We start from the raw sequence: 19,149 nt of genomic DNA, 5'->3' as shown, positions 1-19,149 counted from the left end.
ATTGTACAACCAGATGCAAATGATACCACCCTGTGTGTAGACTCCATCGAAAGATAAGAACGCTGTATATAGCCCCAAGTTGAACGCCTAGACCGTAAAAAAAATCCTGGAAATCATTACTCATTGATGCCGTAGAGGTTCTTATAAAACTCCTCGTGCTTGCGAAAACACTCGGCGCGTTCTAGGGCCTCCTCACGAGACCGGATAAAGTCGTCCTCCCCAATGGGGCTGAGCTCCTCCCACATCTGATTATATTCGTCTTGATCACTGCCAGTCATGGCCCACATGCTCTCGCGCTGACGCTTGTTGCGCTCCCGGTCCTCCTCGATGCGCTGCTCGATCTGCTTCTTGTCAAGGCGCAGTTGGGGCTTCTCAGACTTCGACTTGCTGCCTCCCTCGGGGCCTTCCTCATGTTCAAGATCCAGGTGGGAGGGATGGGAATCGCGGTCTTTCAGAGCCGCGTCGATCTCGGCCACGGTTTCGGCGGTGAGGACTTCCTTCGCTCGGAGACCGTTCAGGACGTGACGGACATGCTTGACATTGGCTGCGCCGGTGCCATCGGGAGGAACGACCGAGTCGACCACGCGCAAAATGTCTCGTTGCATCATGCGCACGTATGGGAGGTAGTTTTCCTTGATGGCCATTTCGCAGAGGTGTTCAATAAAGTACATGATGTTCGCACGATTGTTCATGTTGTTCTGCCACATGTAAAGTCAGAATAGATCAACACACAATGAAATCGGAGCTCTTACCCGCTCAAGCTGCTCCAGGATGCAAGAGTGAAGATCCTCATCGAGGTCACGGTACTTCAGCGCATAATGCGCAGCCTTCTGCGATGATGTCACAGCAGCACTGAGGTGCTGCAGCTGTGTAGTGAAGCGCATGCGCACCTCAAAAGGATCGATCATCATTTTATCTTCCGGTGTTATGGCTTCCTCAAGGGTAGGAAGATCAGTAGCCGTACCGGTAGAGATGAGGGCGGTCAGTTGTAAAAAACCGACAGAAATATGTGGGGTCGGAAAGGCGGTGGGGCGAAGCCGCAATTTTATTTCGATAACCTGCTACGTACTCCATACATAACGTAGCGACTTCTCTGGCATCATTTGAAGTGAATATTCGTGAACATTGTAACAAAATCAAGATACACCGAGCAATATGGTAGCAAATATCATCAAAGGGAATCCCGCCTCAGCGAACTACCAAGACTAGATGTATCATTCCCATCAAGCAAACCAACCTCTTCAGCCTCATTACGATTTTCGAAATCCTGGTATTCTTCGTCTCGAAGGGCTTCTTCTCGGCGGATTTCCACGCCATTCAGCACTGACCAAACATCTTTCTTGGTCAGTAGTCCTTGTAGAATACCCTTGTTGGCAAATAACACATAACGCAAGCCAAGGCGCTGGAACATTTTCAAAACAATCAAAAAGGTGATGTTACTGTTCAATGTCATCGGTGTCTGATCCATCCAAGGTCGTAGATCAAGGGTATCACTAGGGTCTGCAAAAGGTTGATGCGAAAAGAAGACCTGTGTCTCGTCGGAGAGGTTGCGGGCTGTACCAGAGGTCGAGTATTTCAGCGCAAAAGAAATCTCATTGCGGGTGATGTAGCCTAGAAGGATGGGACTCGACGTGTCTGATACTATGGGGAATCCGCGATATGTAGTGTTAGCTAGGAGGTTGCGGATCGAGGCAATAGTATGACCGGTGGCAGTAATGATGCTGATATCGTCCACGGTTGTCATGACCCGGTTGGCAGATACGTCTGGCGGAGTGGTGTCATCGCGATGATCGAGGAAAGGATACTCGTTTAGTCGAATCCATGACTCGTAGATACCTCGCTTCCCGAAGATGTCACCACACCACTTGGACAGCATCACAGCAATCATGATCGGGATGACATAGGTCAGCGCGCCGGTCAATTCGAACATGATAACGACAATTGACAAAGTCATTCGAGTAGCACCACCAAGAGCAGCAGCAGCCCCGATAATTGCGTATAAGCCAGGTGTGACACATGGAATGTCTGGCTCGCACCTGCTAAACAGGAATGCTTGCGGATAAGATTCTTGCCACAAGCGAATTATAATGCCCAGAGCACGCCCGTAAAGAGCACCGATAGCGACCGAAGGAAGGATGATACCCGCAGGAATCTCAAGTCCAAATGTCAAGGAAGCCAAGAAAAAGGCAAGTAAAGCAGCAACGACCAGGTAGATTGCCACGCCGATTGAGGCAGATCCCGTGGCGCAGAGACCAAATCGATCATATGTCACACTGTTGCACTCGGCGAACAGCGACTGAACAAGCTCCGAGTTCTGAGCCCGCATGAAGTGATTTGGATAGTTGATCAAAGCTGTAATGAGAGCCACGACAACCACTTCGATGATTGGCCGAGAGGAAGTCCGAGCTCGCCTCCATTTGGTGATTTTAGTATTCAGGCGGATGAGGAATGCACCGTAGAGGCCGCCAATGATGCCAAGAATAATGAACGGGATGATCTCAAAGCGGTGCCAGCCTCGAGTGTAGGTGACTTGATACAGCACAATTTTACCTGTCCGGAATGGGTTCAAGGCTTGCAAAGTAACAGCTGCGACCATGGCACAGACAAAGCTTTGCCACATTGTCTTGTCGGGAAAATAATATGAAAGTTGCTAGAATAATCAGCAAAGTATATAGGACAAGATTGAAAATGGCTCATACCTCCAAACTAAAAAGAACACCTCCGATGGGTGCCCCGAATGCGACTGATATACCTGCTGCAGCAGCCGCAGAAAGAACCTCTCGTTTGCGTGCTGTGAAATGAGTAAATGCGCAGAGGGAAATATAGAATTAATCACGTACCTTCATTGCCTTTCAGGCTTTCAAAAGGTTTCATCAGGATATTCGCGCAACAGCATGCAACATGCACAAGTGGGCCCTCTTTACCTAGCCATAGACCGGAAGCCACAGAAAGACACTGATCGTTGTCAGCAAAAATGCCTTATAACAAGAAGAAGCTTGACTCACCAGGCCTAGTGATTTAATGGCAAGCGTCCATGGTCCCATGAAATGTCGGATGACAGTTCCACCGAGGATCGTTTTTATCTCGGGGATTCCACTGTGTCTAGCATAAACGGCATAATTTCGCACCAAGAAGCAAGCACATGCAGCAAAGAAAACCTAGATATGTACTGTCAATAGAGCCCTAAAGGTAAGAGACAGAGACATCATTACCGAAAATGAAACATAAAAGACATATCCAACCGTATATGCCCCTCCACTGGACTTTGCTCCTAATGCATTCCCCCAAGGTGTCCAGTCTAAACACTTGGACTGATCTATACCAAATCCAGATTCAGTAGTGAGACTTGTGGAGACTTGACGCCATCGGCTTACCATCGAGACCCCAGCAGCAAAAGCTCTTGTTGAGATAAAACTTGCCACCTCCACTTCCATTTTTGCAATATCCGGACTTCAGGTCACCTAGCCAATCCGTTGCAATATCGATAGAAGCAGCGATTATTCCTACAGCAATGCCTGTCGCAATCAACACTAACCAGACATTGCTTGCGTCAAGCAGTCGACGAGCATGGCCTAATAGACCCTGTCCACTCGAGTAAAGAAGCCGTTTCCTTTGCCGCTCCTTGGTATACTCGTAGATCCAATCGATAGCAGTGAAGTCGTCGTAGCCCACACGTCGTCCTGGGCCTTCCACGTACCAGTCCAATGGCGCGCCATCTTTTGAGGCTTCAGCGCCACTATTGAGCCCTATCGGCGCGTAAGGATCGAGTGGCGACGCATCGCCGTTCTGACCACCTTGCGGCGCCGGAGAGCCAAAGCCAGTATCCGATCCGCCGGAGGGAGGGGAGAGAAGGTTAGATAGACTGAACCGTGATCGTTGTTTTTGTTTTCGCTTGAAGGAGATCCTAAATAAATAACCTGATCAGCGCCGTAGCGAAAGGTGGAGGCTCCAAGGCATACGGCTCATGTAACCTCTCGGCTTCCCGATTCACTTCTTGAGGCTGAAGGATGTCTTGATCAGATCCTAGTTGCGTCCCAGATTGGCCCTCGCCACCTGAGCCCTGACCACTCATTGGAATTAGTATAACATAAATGAACCGCGATATCGCGATATCAGCATCTCCTCGTAAAAACGACCTTGTTTCAAGGACAGCTTTGTTGGACGCGCAAGTGTGGCGCAAGCTCCGCGATCAAAAGCGGTGGGGCTCAGGTCTAGGCGGGGCTGCGCCACAGGCGGCAGAAAGAAAAAAAGTTGGAGCGAAAGCCGATGAAGCGGGATTTCCTTTTTTATTACAAACTTCACAGTTTCTCTCACGACCGGATTAAACATGGATCGGAGGCCGGTCTATGAGAGGACTCTTACTGAGTCCGAACTTCTCGAGCAGCTTCCGAGTGGAATCTCGACTTTCATTCGGACTGCATCGGGGACTCAACACCTCCACGCTCTTGCGCTTGGCGCATTAAACAACGAATTTACAGAGAGCATTTTCAGACTATACGAACCGATTTTTGTCGATCTTGCAGCTCGATGGCTTCAATCGGATTTACATGCCGACTACATTCATGTATTAGCGGCATTCGCGCAGATTTTACCATTTGCGCCGCATCTGCGCTCGCTTGCCAGTCAATATGCCTCATCACAGACTGGACCTTTGGTGGCTTTGGCCGTGTCGAAGGAATTAACACTGCTACAGTTGGATCAAGTTAGCATTAGACTTCTACTCCTCGCCCTCTTCCGACTTCTTTCATTTGATCTTGAAACCTTCTCTCCCATCATTTCACCGCTTCAACTGCAGTCCCTCTTCCAATCCCAAGATCGAGTAACACGATACCTTGCTGTACGATGCTTTGCCTTATATATGCACGCAGCCGATGCGGCAACCGAAAAGATGGTCCGCGTCAATACCGGGACTGAGCCTATAGAAGGAGAGTGGGAAGGCACTCTGATCGATTACCGTGTGCTAGGATTGTGGGAAGAACGCCGATGGGAGACTCTTGGGGGAATAATCCGGGCCGAGAGGTCTTCCAGGACGGAAACCAACACCCTGGCGTTGATCGAGAGGACACGGGACTCTTTCACAACCAAGACCGCAGAAATCTGCGGAGTTTTGATTCCCAGGTTGAAAGATACACCCGCGGCTCCTTCGTCTGTCGTCAAGACTACTACCACAGTTGAAAATCTGCGCCGAATTGCAGGGTCATTACTCGGTTACAAACCCATCCTGCTGGTCGGTTTGCCCAACTCCGGGAAGACCTCTTTGATTAATGATATTGCTGCCACGATGGGCCAGGTTGAAACTATGGTCACGCTTCACTTGAACGAACAGACAGATGCGAAGAGTCTGCTTGGAATGTATGCCACTTCATCTGCCTCCGGATCATTTTCTTGGCAGCCTGGTGTATTGACCAAGGCTGCACGCGAAGGTCGCTGGGTGTTGATTGAAGACCTTGATCGTGCTCCATCTGAAGTAATGGGCCTCATTCTCCCGATCATTGAGAGGGGCGAGCTCACTATCCCGAGCAGGAGGGAGCGAATCAAGTGTGCCGAGGGCTTCAAAATCATCGCAACCATGAAGTCATCGTACAACATTGCCGGCGAGGAGATCGCACCGAGCAATTCAATGCTCGGAAGCAGACTTTGGGAGAGAGTGCAAGTCAAGTCTCTTCCCGTGGATGAGATGCGTGGTGTCATCCTGCAAAAGTTCTCTTTGCTTGAGTCTCGTGTGCCAACTCTCATGAACGTCTACGGACGAGTATGCTCTGCATTCCATGGAAGTCTTGCGATCAAGGGCTCTCAAGGCCGTACCCCGGGCTTCCGCGATTTGATCAAGTTGTGCAGCCGTCTGCACAATCGTCTACACCGCATGGGTGCGAAGACTGGCTATGAGCCCACGTCAGAAGGTACCGAGGATGAAATATTCCTCGACATTGTTGACGTGTTCCTCCGGTATCTGCCCGAGAAGTCAATGCAAAGCACTCTCGCCGCCGTTGTGGCCGAAGCGCTTCAAATTTCTCCCCAGCGAGCGCAATATTGTCTCAATGAACGCACCCCCTCTTATATCGACAAGAACAACAGCCTTGTTCTTGGCAGAGAAACCTGCAACAAGATCAAAGTACCAAGTGGATCTGCATTGAAGCTTGCCGCAGCAGCTTCACGATTTGCCCCCACCCGAGCGGCATTAACCCTCATGGAACAGGTAGCTGCCTCAATCCAGATGGCAGAGCCTGTTTTACTTGTTGGAGAAACTGGTATCGGAAAGACCACGGTCATCCAGCATCTTGCATCTTTGATGCGTCAGAAACTCACAGTAGTAAATTTGTCACAACAGAGTGAAAGCACTGATCTGCTGGGTGGTTTCAAACCCGTCAACATCCGTACAATGGCAGTTCCAATGCTCGATGAATTCACTCAGCTCTTTGAACTGACTTTCTCGGCCAAAAAGAACCAGAAGTTCTTGTCGTCGATATCGAAGAGTGCCGCGTCTTCCAATTGGGTACGATTGGTGACCTTGTGGCACGAAGCCGTTCGTCTTGCAAATGGCGTGTTCAATCCCCCGAATGCCACAGGGGAGAATGGCGATGAGCAGCCAGCCAAAAAACGGAAGCTGGATTCTCCCAAATACCAGCACTTGCGGCAAAGATGGGAGAGCTTCGCAACACAGCTCGGAGATTTCGAGGCTCAGGTCTCACAAGGTGATGCCAAATTTGCCTTTGCCTTTGTCCAAGGTAAGATTGTGAGAGCTCTACGAAACGGCGAGTGGGTCCTCCTGGATGAAGTGAACTTGGCTTCCCCTGATACCCTTGAGAATATTGCCAGTCTTCTGCACCACGGAAGTGAGGGAACGCCATCTGTTCTCCTCTCCGAGGCTGGCGATGTTGAGAGAGTCTTCGGCCACCCGGAATTCCGTATCTTCGGTGCTATGAACCCTGCAACAGATGCTGGAAAGAGAGATCTTCCCCCCGGTTTGCGTTCTCGGTTCACCGAATTCTACGTACACTCACCCGATAGCGACTTGGATGATTTATTGGCTTTGATCCAGAAATACCTTGGTGATTTGACAATCAGTGACCAGCGTGCCGTGCCAGACCTCGCACAGCTTTACATGGTGACCAAGAAGCTCAGCAACGAGAACAAGCTTACCGATGGAGCTGGACAGCGACCTCATTTCAGTATCCGTACTCTTGTGCGGGCCTTGATCTATGTCATCGACCACGCACATGTCTACGGGCTACGCAGGGCAATGTTTGAGGGTTTTAGTATGAGTTTCTTGACCGTGCTGAGCTTGGTCTCCGAACGAGCTTTGATTCCTCTACTTGAGCTTCATATCTTTGGGAACGCGAAGAACGCCAAGTCTCTTCTCGGACAGACCCCCCGCCCACCAACTGATGGCAATGATTATGTGCAATTCAAACATTACTGGATGCGCCGCGGTCCTATGCTTCCGGAGGAGCAACCACACTACATTATCACCCCATTCATCGAGAAGAATCTGAAGAACTTAGTCCGGGCTAGTTCAACTCGGCGATTCCCCGTTCTGCTCCAGGGTCCGACATCAGCCGGAAAGACGAGTATGATCGAGTATCTGGCAAAGGTGTCTGGAAACAAATTTGTACGAATTAACAATCACGAGCATACAGATCTGCAAGAGTACCTGGGGTCTTACATCTCCTCAGACGATGGAAGCCTGCGTTATCAAGAGGGTGTGTTGGTGGAGGCGCTGCGGAACGGTTATTGGATTGTGCTGGATGAGCTGAATCTAGCGCCTTCTGATGTTCTTGAAGCCCTTAACCGACTCCTCGATGATAATCGCGAGCTTTTCATTCCCGAAACTCAAGAAGTTGTCCACCCGCATCCGAACTTCATGCTGTTTGCCACGCAAAATCCCGCTGGTCTGTACGGTGGCCGAAAGGTCCTATCCCGTGCCTTCAGGAACCGTTTCCTCGAGCTGCACTTCGATGATATTCCAGAAAGCGAGCTGGAATTTATTCTGAAAGAACGTTCTCAGATCGCTCCCTCCTTCTGCACGCGGATTGTTGAAGTTTACCGGAAATTGTCCTTGCTGCGCCAGTCTAATCGACTCTTTGAGCAAAAGAACAGTTTTGCCACTCTGCGTGATCTTTTCCGATGGGCTCTTCGTGATGCCGATGATCGCGAGCAGCTAGCAGTCAACGGTTATATGCTTCTCGGCGAACGTGTTCGAAATCCCCAAGAGAAAGCCGCCGTCAAAACCGTGATCGAGGAAGTGATGAAGGTAAAACTGGACGAGGATACTTTGTATAGCTCTGCAGAGCTGGAAAAGAATGCTCCTGAGATGAGCGAGCTTCCAACTGGTATTGTGTGGACTAAAGCCATGAGACGTCTATTCGTTCTCGTTTCGAAGGCCCTCAAGAACAACGAACCAGTCCTTCTTGTCGGAGAGACCGGTTGCGGTAAAACCCAGCTATGCCAGGCCGTCGCTGAAGCTTTCCGACGCGAGTTGTTCATTGTCAACGCTCATGTCAATTTGGAAACCGGTGACTTGATTGGTGCTCAACGGCCTATCCGAAACCGGGCTGCTATCGAGAAACAGCTTGTAGATGACCTTCAAATTCTCCTTCACGGGCAGCTGAGCGGCGCGTCTTTCGATGACTTGAAGCAGGAATTCACAGCATTGACCGCGGAGCAGCGCCAAGCCAAGGATCAGCTTCTCTTGAAGAAGATTGAGAAGAACGCTATTCGTTGCAATGCCCTGTTTGAATGGTCCGACGGAAGCCTGATTACCGCCATGAAGACCGGTCAATTCTTCCTTCTTGACGAGATTTCTCTCGCAGATGACTCCGTTCTTGAAAGACTCAACAGTGTTCTGGAACCTGCTAGGTCGATTCTTCTCGCTGAGAAGGGCCCCGTTGATTCAATGGTTGTGGCAGATGGTGGATTCCAATTCTTATCCACTATGAACCCCGGAGGTGATTACGGAAAACGTGAGCTTTCGGCTGCTCTTCGCAACCGTATGACAGAAATCTGGGCACCTCAGCTGTCTGAAGATGAGGACATCCTGCCGATTCTCTCACAGAGATTGGATCTGAAGGATGAGAGCGTGGCAACGGCTATGCTGCGATTCGCCAAGTGGTTTAAAGTAACCTTCCAGAACTCCTCTGCCACATCGCTCTCGATTCGTGATCTTCTTGCCTGGGTTGACTTTGTCAATACTTGTCAAAGGGCAGACACCGCATTTGCTATCGTACAAGGTGCCGCGATGGTCTTCGTCGACACCTTGGGTGCCAACCCTGCCGCAATGCTTGCCATTTCCCTCAACAATCTTGAGGGTAACCGCAAGTCATGTCTCGACAAGCTGAGCGAACTGTTCAATGTCGATGCTTCCAAGATCTACTGGGAATCGACCACCGTCTCCGCGGAACCCGGCGTTCTACGCGTCGGACCATTTGCTCTACCTACGGCTGGTACAGCAGACCCCGATCCTCAATTCACAATGGATGCCCCAACTACAATCGCCAACTCTGTGAGAATTGCTCGTGGTTTGCAGTCATCGAAGCCTATCCTTATGGAAGGAAGCCCAGGTGTGGGTAAGACTACACTTGTGACGGCTCTGGCCAGAGCTCTTGGCAAACCTCTCACTCGAATCAACCTCTCGGAACAGACAGATCTTACAGACCTATTCGGTTCAGACGTTCCAGTGGAAGGAGGAGATGTCGGGCAATTCACTTGGCGTGACGCTCCATTCCTACGAGCCATGCAGCGTGGTGACTGGGTTCTGCTCGATGAAATGAACCTGGCCTCGCAATCTGTCCTTGAAGGTCTCAACTCTTGTCTCGATCATCGCCAGCAAGTGTATATCGCTGAGCTGGACCAGACATTCAAGAGACACCCCGATTTCGTTCTCTTTGCCGCTCAAAACCCTCACCATCAGGGTGGTGGCAGAAAGGGTCTCCCTGCATCTTTTGTCAACCGATTTACAGTGGTCTATGCAGACAGCTTCACTGACGATGACTTAAAAACGATTTGTTCCAGACTTTTCCCTGGCAGTCCCTCTGTGCAGACCGAGAGATTGGTCGATTTCATTTCCCTCTTGAACCAAGCGATCACACGAGATTGTCGGCTGGGAACCATCGGCGGGCCATGGGAAGTCAATCTGCGTGATATCCAGCGATGGCTTCAACTTGCCGATCGAGGAAACCTACAGATCCAGACCAAGCACTTCCTTGATGTCGTTATCAGCCAGCGATTCAGAAGCGAAGAGGATCGTAACGTGGTCTCTCAGATTTATGACCGTGTTTTCACAGACTCTGATACTGGCTCGGAGAGCTATTTCCACAACCTCACACCCGAATACTTGCAAGTCGGTCTGGGCGTTTTGACCCGTGACCCTCTGCTGCAGCGCTTGGCCGAGCCAAACATGAGGATTCTACCAAATGATCTTCATATTGCCGAGTCGCTCATTTTGTGTATCGATAACTCCTGGCCGAGCATCCTAGTTGGTCCTGCTGGGTGTGGCAAGACTACTCTCATCAGAAAGCTGGCAGCGGTTAACGGTGCAAACCTTATCGAGCTAGCTCTGAGTTCTGATACTGATACTATGGATCTAATTGGTGGATTCGAACAAATCGATCATCGCAGAGAGGTTTCAGGCTTTGTCCATGATATTGAGATGTTCTTGCGAAACCAGCTCATCCAATGCTTTGCTTCAGGAGATGTATCTGATGTTGTGGTTTCTGCACTCCAAATTTGCGAGCATTTCCAGTCTGCAGATATCTCGCTGGAAAATGTCATCCCCTCGCTTTCCAGCCTTTGCCAGTCTTCTTCCGACCCTGTCTACCAACAATTCCTCGAGAGAGCCCAAACCTTGTTAAATGCTATTCAACAATCCGATAAAATGAAGGTTGGATTTGAATGGACAGAAGGTGTCCTCACTCAGGCTGTTCAACATGGAAATTGGGTTATTCTTGACAATGCTAACCTGTGCAACCCATCCGTCCTCGATCGACTGAATTCGTTGACGGAACCGAATGGCACACTCATTCTCAATGAGCAACGGACAGAGGATGGATCTGCCAAGGTTATCACGCCCCATGCCAACTTTAGAATCTTCTTGACAATGGACCCCCGCAATGGCGAGCTGTCTCGTGCCATGAGGAACCGTTGTACCGAAATCTGTTTCTTGCCAAGTGAGATGCAAGACATCCAACCTACCATAGGCCCATCTTACACCTGCGAATCGTTCCTCTATCGACTTCGCCATATTTGGAACTTGGATACCTCCTTGCCATCGTCTGCCTTTGAAGACGCTCTCGAGGTGTGCTTGGATCATCTTTCACCAGCGGATCTGGCCTACCTTCAACAGTCACCAAGCAACCGTGTGGCTATCAACTCCGAGCACAACGGAGAAGACAAGCCATCCAATGTTCTGCAGCGCTATACCTCTCTGTTCCATGACAACAACAAATGGAAGCCGCTTGACATCGCCAGCGGCGAGATTGTGCTTGGCGGGGCCCACCTTGGTATCCGAGGAATGTTGCAGCCTCTTCACCCGCTTACAAACGAGCCTCTGATCGCTATTGCAGGAACCAGTGATTTCCGGTCTAGTTTGGTTGTTTTGGCTTATCTCCAGGAGTTGAGACTTGATATTCATCGCCTCAGGGAAGGTTTGATTCAAGCCGACGTATCTGGAAAAGAGCTCAAGCCTAGCCAAATGACACGTTTGGAGCGGTCATTGGCATCTGAGCGGATCCCTGCGTTGATGAAAGACACAACGCAACCTGTTGCCTCGTTCTTGTCTGATTGTGGCCAGGCTCTGTATGATTACATTCAGTCGTTGGATCAAATCTCTCTCCAAGGCCCTGTAATAATCGCAGCCCTTCGGACCGTGATCTGTCTATGCTGGGACATTTACAGAGCCACAGAGGTTAGTCAGGTTGATGAAGGAGAATTCCAAGTCTACCTTCAGATGGGCCGAAAGATCTGCGGGTCGTTGCTCGACTCGTCCCCTCTTCTCAACCCGCTCCAAGTCGCTTTATCACAGGCCCTGGATCGATTCCAGGAAGGGTGGGCTTTGACGACTGGTCTTAGCATGCAAAGAATCTGGGATTCTTGGAGACATGTCACTCCTATCTCTCAAGATAAGTTGAATTCTCTAACCGAGTTGGAGTCAACAGTCTTTGAATTCACAACTTTGGCTTTGCAAACCCGTGTGGAATTGTCTCAATTGAGTCGTGTGCGCAACTCATTGATTGATGCCCAGCGATTCATCCTTCTGGATGGTGCTGATGGTGACGTACTTGTTCAGGTATTTTCGATCTGCTGCCAAACCCGAAGAATTATATATGCTGACTATCAATAGGGTATCAAACAAACCGTCGCTGAGCTATCTCATGCAGTTCGACGTTCAGAGTCAACCGAGTATCCATACTTTGCAAACGATTTCGAAGCTCTTTGCCAGTACCACGACATCTCCTCATTTTTCCAGAACCCAGTCCACGATACTGTCATCCAGACAGTCCTGCCACTCCTCGCTGGTCGTGCGGCTCGTCCATTAGACACGTCGAATTTCCAAAGCGACGTGCCAAATATTCTCCATAGAATCTCGCTGTTTGCGGGTTCTTCAAGCAAATCCGAGTCTGCGCTTGCTACTGGTGGTATTATTTCTCTGTCGCTATTGGATAAGCTGGCAACTATCGGCAATACAAAATTGGGGCAGATGGACATGCTTGAGGCAGAGAAACAGGCTCTCTCCAAGGCTATTTCCTTGAGCAGTCAACAGATCACAACAGACCAGTCCATGGTCCTTGGACGTACTATCGCTAAGCTCACAGCCGAGCTGGTGGCTTGTCATCGGGAGTTCTTCGAGCCTCGCTCAGCCGAGGATCTCATCTCTGTTCTGCAAGCGATCCAAAATGGGGATCTTTGCGTTGAACAGTCACCTATCAAGGTTGAACTAGACCAAAGCTTGCCAAATAATCTCTTCTTTAGGCCCCTCGCCGAACAGGCTCTACCGGCTCTGATTTCGTCCCTCCAAGCATCAAGTCGTCAGCAGAGCATTCGAACCACTGGACTGGCAGCAGTACAGCTAGCAGTCATTCTTCTGCGTCTATTCGTACCCGACAAGACATTTGACCCTTCTCTCGGTCTCGTTGTTCAACGCAAACGCCACTCTCAACGCCTGCAAGAATACACGGCCAAGTCTGCAGCAATTCTTGCCTTTGAGAAGTCTTTCACCAACCAGGTTTCCAACCTCCGGTCTGAGCTTCTGGACAATGAAATCCGTGATCTAGGTTCTGCCCCCCCTCCTTCACTGGTAAACCGGCCCCAGCAGTCCCAGTTGAGTCTCTTGCAGGGAGAGTTCGTCAATTTAATCAACACTGTCCTGAAGAGAGACCCGGAGCAAATGGTCCGCTCTGCCGAATCTTCGCAGTCCCAAGATATGATCCAGCTTCTGCGTAATAACATCAAACAATTGAGCAGTCGTCTTAGCACTCACTACAGATCCTATGACGATATCACAGTGCCCGTGGTTCGTTTCTTGCAGCTTTTGGACCTTGGTGTGTTCCTGGCGTCTAGCCAGCCGGAACAGTCTGGCGATATCCCTGATATTCAGTCTCTGAGCGCGCGAACACCCTTTTTAGGAGGTATCCACCACCCCGTTCTTGCTCAGAATGATCGGAAGGCCCCTGGCACCCTGAAGAATGCAAACGAAATGCGCCTTCAAGAACTGTCGGCCCTTTGGGCCGCCAAGGATGCGGATTCCACAATCTTGAATACAAAGGCTGGACGAGATATTATTCGCCGTGTTTTCGCTGATTTCCATCAACTATGGAAGACTAAGCTCGAAGAAGATCGGGAGCTAGAAGCCGAAAAGGGAGAATTGTACCGCTTCAAGGGATCCTGGGAAGAGGAAGAAGAAGTCAACGAAGCCGAGCTACATGCACTATTCCCTACATTCGATGAAGGATCAGCTGAAGACACAGAAACGACGGATGCTGCTGACCGTATTGACCCCAAGAGCATCGCTCTCCGGCTTGCCTCGCTTCATGCGAATATCGTCTCGAATGAGCGCAGTGGAACTGCATTGACTACCCTTGTCAAGCAATCAGGGCATCTTTTGGGCTCGATCTGGTCTGAAAACAAGACATCATTCTCGCCCATGTCACCCCAGAACCATCTTCCTGCAGTTCTTCTGCTTCTCGATGATGCCATAGGCGAGGGAACCAACAATCACCAAAAGAATTACAACTTCTACACCGATTCGAATCTCGAAGAGGCAAGGAAGCTGGTTGCTCTCGCGCTTTCTGTTCAAGCCCGCTTTGCCCAGATCCAAACTGCCTGGCCTGAACATGTTGTCCTCGCTGATGTCATTCAATGCTGCGTGCAAATCCTTCAATTTAAGCACACTGAACCTGTTGCCAAGTTCATGACCAAGGTTGAAAAGCTTCATTCATTCGTACATGAGTGGCAGACCGTGGCCAGCAGAGAATATTCAGCTGTTATCGTCTACGACGAGATTACATCTATTCTCATTAGCTGGCGCCGTCTTGAGCTGTCAACTTGGGCTAAGCTCTTAGATATCGAGAAAGAGCGATGCGAGGACGAGGTGAGTGCTTGGTGGTTTATCGCCTATGAAGTACTCATCGGCGCTCCCATCATGATGGTCGAGGCAGGCGAACAAGACATGACCGAACACACCCAAAACTTGGTCTTGACTCTAGAGCAATTCTTCAATTCTACAACTACAGGGCAGTTTGCTCGCCGTCTACAGCTTGTTGCAAACTTCCAAGCATTGCTTGAAGTTTTCACCACAGATTATCCCTGCCTCAAGAAGCTTGTCTCTGCCTTGGACAACTTCCTCCACCACTACGGACCCTTCCAGCCTGGAGTGGACAAGTATCTGACGGAGAAGCGGTCGGTTCTTGAGAAGGATATCAAGGAGCAAATTCAGCTTGCGAGCTGGAAAGATGTCAACATTGTGGCTTTGAAGGAAAGCGCCAGAAGGTCGCATGTCAAACTATTCAAGTTGGTTCGAAAGTACCGTGCAGCCCTTGGCCAGCCAGTTCAATCAATCCTTGAAGCAGGCCTTCCGGAAAGCACCGAGGAGATCACTTCCATGTCCCAAGCAGAGCCGGTTCGCCCCACTGCCACGTTCCCCGAGGCAATGGCCATTTGTCAAAATGACAAAAAGCTGTGGTCCACTCGAGCGCTCAGATTCCAGAAGCCGGATGGAACAGCCAACAACATGATGAATTTGTATTCTTCAATTCCAGCTGAGTTCGACATTGCGAAGGATCTCGACAGCTTCATTGTCTCCGTGATTGAAAGTATGAATGAGTTCAAGTCCAAGACACCCAAGGTCCTGAACGAAGACAACAAGGACGACGTCCAGCACCTCAAATCCCAGAAACGCCGTCTCTATGCCGAGACCCTCAAACAACTATATGAGATGGGTGTGAAACGTAATGCTGGATCGAGTGTGATTGAAACCCAAGAAACAGTTCCTCAAGTTCTCGCCACTAGTGCCGCCTTTGAGGCTGGCGCTGCAACCTCAACTGCAGTTCAGAGTGCCGACTGGTACTTCCACAGACTTCTGGATCTCCTGCCTAAGACCCGCCTAGCGTCTCGCAACTATTCCGAGGAGCTAAGCAACGTCGAAGTCCACCGAAGCATGGGGTCTATTGAGCATCTCATTTTCACCGTCCGCCGCCAGAGAGGTGTCATTTCGCCTGCCCTCACAGGCTTGGGCAAGCTGAAGTCTACGCTTGACAAGGTGCAGAACCTTTGGGCAGCGACTTCAAACTCTCTGTCGCAAGACCATGCTTCTGCATCGGAGAAGCGAACCAATCTAGCCAGAATCGTGGCTTGGCTAGCGCCTATTCTTGGACTTGCCGCAATGATTATTGGAGTGCATTCCAAGTTCTCGGGAATTGACGCATCTAAGATTGTGGAACAGCTCCGCGCCAAAAAGGCATCCTTCGATAGCCTACGCAAGTCGCATGAAGCTCTTCCCATGCTTCCTACGAGGATTGCGTCTAACGCAAACCACGAGATCGCGCAGCAGGCACAATCGTCGCTCGATGAATTGACGGCTGACTTGAAGCAATGGAGTCAAGCTCGCCCTGATCTGTCCTTCGCGCTGGATCAGATTACACCTTGGGTCAAGACAAACATTGCTGATCTCCCTGAGGTTAATGATGAGAACAGCCTATCCATCCAAGCCTTCGATAGCAGCCTCCTGACGGCCATTGACAAAATGCTCATCGGCCTGCAGAAGCTCAAGGATGTGCCTTCTGCCATCACCTTTGATGGATTGCTGTCGAGGAGTGATGAGTTCTTCTCTCGCGGTATTAAGGCTGTCCATCTCCCAGAGATCACCGCCGCATTGGAGAAGGTCCTTGACCAATTGCACCTCCTGCAAGATCACTCCGCTGGCGGCCTCTCCGTTGCTGCCGCACTGATCACCAGTATCTTGCCTATCGCCAACAGATACTACCAAATCTGCCGGGATCTGGCTGATCGGTTCATCGCCGTTCACCGCGAGATCTGTAAGACATCCTACATCCTGACCAAGACCTTCAAGCAGGTCGCCTCCGAAGGCTTCTGTAGTCCTGCCGAAGCCTCCCAAGATCAAGGCAAGGAAGGCCAGATGGAAAGTGGAACAGGTCTCGGTGAAGGAGAAGGAGCGGAAGATATCAGCAAAGATGTTGGCGATGACGAAGATCTATCTGAGTTGGCGCAACAAGAGAACAAGAAAGAGGACGGTGATGATGAGATGGATGATTCCAAGGATGCTGTCAACATGGATCAGGAAGAGTTGGAAGGTGATGCCGAGGATCGCAAGGACGAGGAGGAGGAGAACGACGACAGTGCCGACGAAGGAGATGACGATATCGACGAAGAGACGGGAAGCGTTGATGACCTTGACCCTGGTGCTGTGGACGAAAAGCTCTGGGACGGTGGTAATGATGAGCAGCAGAAGGATACTGAGAATGAAGAAGGAAAGGGCCAATCGGAGGCCGAGCAACAAGCTGCTGCTCAGGAAGAGAAGGGCGACAAGGATGAAAATGGTGAAGAAAAGCAAAAGGAAGGAGAGGAAGAGGAAGAGGAAGAAACAGAAGATGAAGAGGCCCCCGAAGACGAGGGTGAGGCAGTTGGCCGTGAAGAAATGGACGTCACCGACCCTCAAGCAAAGGAAGAAGAAACACTTGAACTTCCCGAGGAAATGCAACTTGATGATGGTGAAGGCAAGGATGACAATGGCGAGGACGACGATGACATGGATGACCTTGACGACGATTTCGGTCCTGCCCCCGAAGAAGAAGCAGAAGGGAAGGACGAAGATGTCAATGACGAAGCCGGCGAAGAAGACGCCGAGGCAGCAGAAGATCAAGTGCCAGGTGAGGAAGATGAAGAAATGGCCGATGATGCGGAGGAAACCAACGAAGGCGAAGCCGGAGAAGAGGAGGAAGAGGAAGCTAGTGGCGAAGATCCCGAGGAGCCTGAGCAAGACGACTTCCTCGCACAGCGTGATGAGAATGATGCCGCAGGTGACAACGTCGCTCCTAGTGAAGCTGTCACTGGCGGGCTCGGAGCCGAGCAAGACCAAAATGAAGAAAAGGGTGCATCGGGCGACGCTCAGCAGGAGAGCGGCTCGACTGATCCCAGTGCCAATGTCGACCAACAGACAGGCGCTGCTAAGGATAGCGAGGAGAGCCAGCCCAGCCGAGACGCTGCTGGCGGCGAAGATCACGGGCCAGATGAACCTCAGATGCAGGCATTCAAGAAGCTCGGTGATATCCTCGAGCAATGGCACCGACGACAAAAGGAGATTCTCAATCCATCCCAACAGGAAGAGGAATCCCAAGCTATGCCCCAAGACACTGATATGGCCGACGCGGACTTTGAGCACCTAAAGGATGGCGATGATGCCGCAGACACCCAGGCCCTTGGACAAGCAAACGACGACCAAACGCAAGCCCTCGACCAAAGCAAGGGTGTGGAGTCCGACATCAAGCCTGGCGAGAACGATGTTCTCCCAGACGTGTCGGACGAGCAGCAAGATGCCGTGGACAACCAGCTTGAGGATGAGATGGAAATCGACCGCGAGAATGTTCCCACAGATGGCGAGTCCGTCGGCGCCTTCATTCCTAGCGGTCAATCATCCCACGATCGCGCAGACGGAGCACAAGGCACCGAAGAAGTGGACGAGGAACTGGACGAAGTTGACTCGCAACTCGCAGCAATCCATCTCTCCTCTTCGCTTCCCCCATTGACTCCACAAGACGAAGCCCGCCGCCTCTGGTCGCACTATGAGTCTGCCACAAACGACCTCTCCCTCTCCCTGACCGAACAACTCCGTCTCATTCTCGCCCCCACAATGGCCACCAAGCTCCGCGGTGACTTCCGCACTGGAAAGCGGCTGAACATCAAGCGTATCATTCCCTACATCGCATCCCAGTACAAGCGCGACAAGATCTGGATGCGCCGCTCTATCCCCTCAAAGCGTAACTACCAGATCATGCTGGCCGTCGACGACAGCAAGTCCATGCTGGAAAGTGGCAGTGGTCAGCTCGCCTTTGAGACCCTCGCCCTCGTTGCCAAGAGTCTGAGCATGCTGGAAGCTGGTGACCTGTGTGTTCTCGGCTTCGGTGACGAAGAGCACGTTCGTGTCGCCCACGAATTCGGAAAGCCTTTCTCCTCCGAGGCAGGCTCCCAGGTCTTCCAGCACTTCAGCTACCAGCAAACTGGTACCAATGTGCGCAAGCTGATCGCCGACTCTATCGCTCTCTTCCGCGAGGCTCGCTGGAAGCGCTCGCCTGGTTCTGGCTCTGCCGATCTCTGGCAGCTTCAGTTGATTATCTCTGATGGTATCTGTGAAGACCATGATACCATTCGCCGTCTTGTCAGGCAGGCGCTTGAGGAGCGCATCATGGTTGTCTTTATTATCGTCGATGCTGTCAAGGGTAGCTCCATCCTTGACCTCTCGCAGGCTAGCTTCGAGGCCGATCCTGGCTCTGGTGGTGAGATGAAGCTCAAGATGAAGCGATACCTCGAGGACTTCCCCTTCCCTTACTACCTTGTCGTTCGTGATGTGAGGGAGTTGCCCTCTGTTTTGGCCACTGCACTCAAGCAGTGGTTCGCCGAAGTTGTGGATGTGTCTTCTTGATACCC

At 50.9% G+C, this 19,149-nt stretch overlaps 2 protein-coding genes across 2 annotated transcripts; one reads left to right on the top strand and one right to left on the bottom strand.

Moving 5' to 3' along the window:
- Nucleotides 1–116: 116 nt before the first annotated feature.
- N7518_009770 (uncharacterized protein) lies at nucleotides 117–4,072 on the bottom strand (the record flags this gene model as incomplete). Its single annotated transcript, XM_057190696.1, has 9 exons — nucleotides 117–698; nucleotides 753–1,061; nucleotides 1,238–2,650; nucleotides 2,700–2,791; nucleotides 2,841–2,955; nucleotides 3,006–3,158; nucleotides 3,213–3,316; nucleotides 3,375–3,904; nucleotides 3,960–4,072. The coding sequence occupies 9 exons, from the start codon at nucleotides 4,070–4,072 to the stop codon at nucleotides 117–119; spliced, it is 3,411 nt and encodes a 1,136-aa protein (XP_057038352.1).
- A 255-nt stretch (nucleotides 4,073–4,327) lies between these two features.
- On the top strand, nucleotides 4,328–19,144 carry N7518_009769 (AAA family ATPase midasin; the record flags this gene model as incomplete). The annotated part of the gene is made up of 2 exons (XM_057190695.1): nucleotides 4,328–12,280; nucleotides 12,335–19,144. The coding sequence occupies 2 exons, from the start codon at nucleotides 4,328–4,330 to the stop codon at nucleotides 19,142–19,144; spliced, it is 14,763 nt and encodes a 4,920-aa protein (XP_057038351.1).
- Between the last annotated feature and the right edge of the window lie 5 nt (nucleotides 19,145–19,149).

This window comes from Penicillium psychrosexuale, assembly GCF_028828465.1.
Source record: "Penicillium psychrosexuale strain IBT 29551 chromosome Unknown utg000005l, whole genome shotgun sequence".
In the NCBI taxonomy this organism is placed as follows: Eukaryota; Fungi; Ascomycota; class Eurotiomycetes; order Eurotiales; family Aspergillaceae; genus Penicillium; species Penicillium psychrosexuale.
Note: the sequence above shows the minus strand (reverse complement) of the source record. Positions and strands in the feature narration are given on the sequence as shown.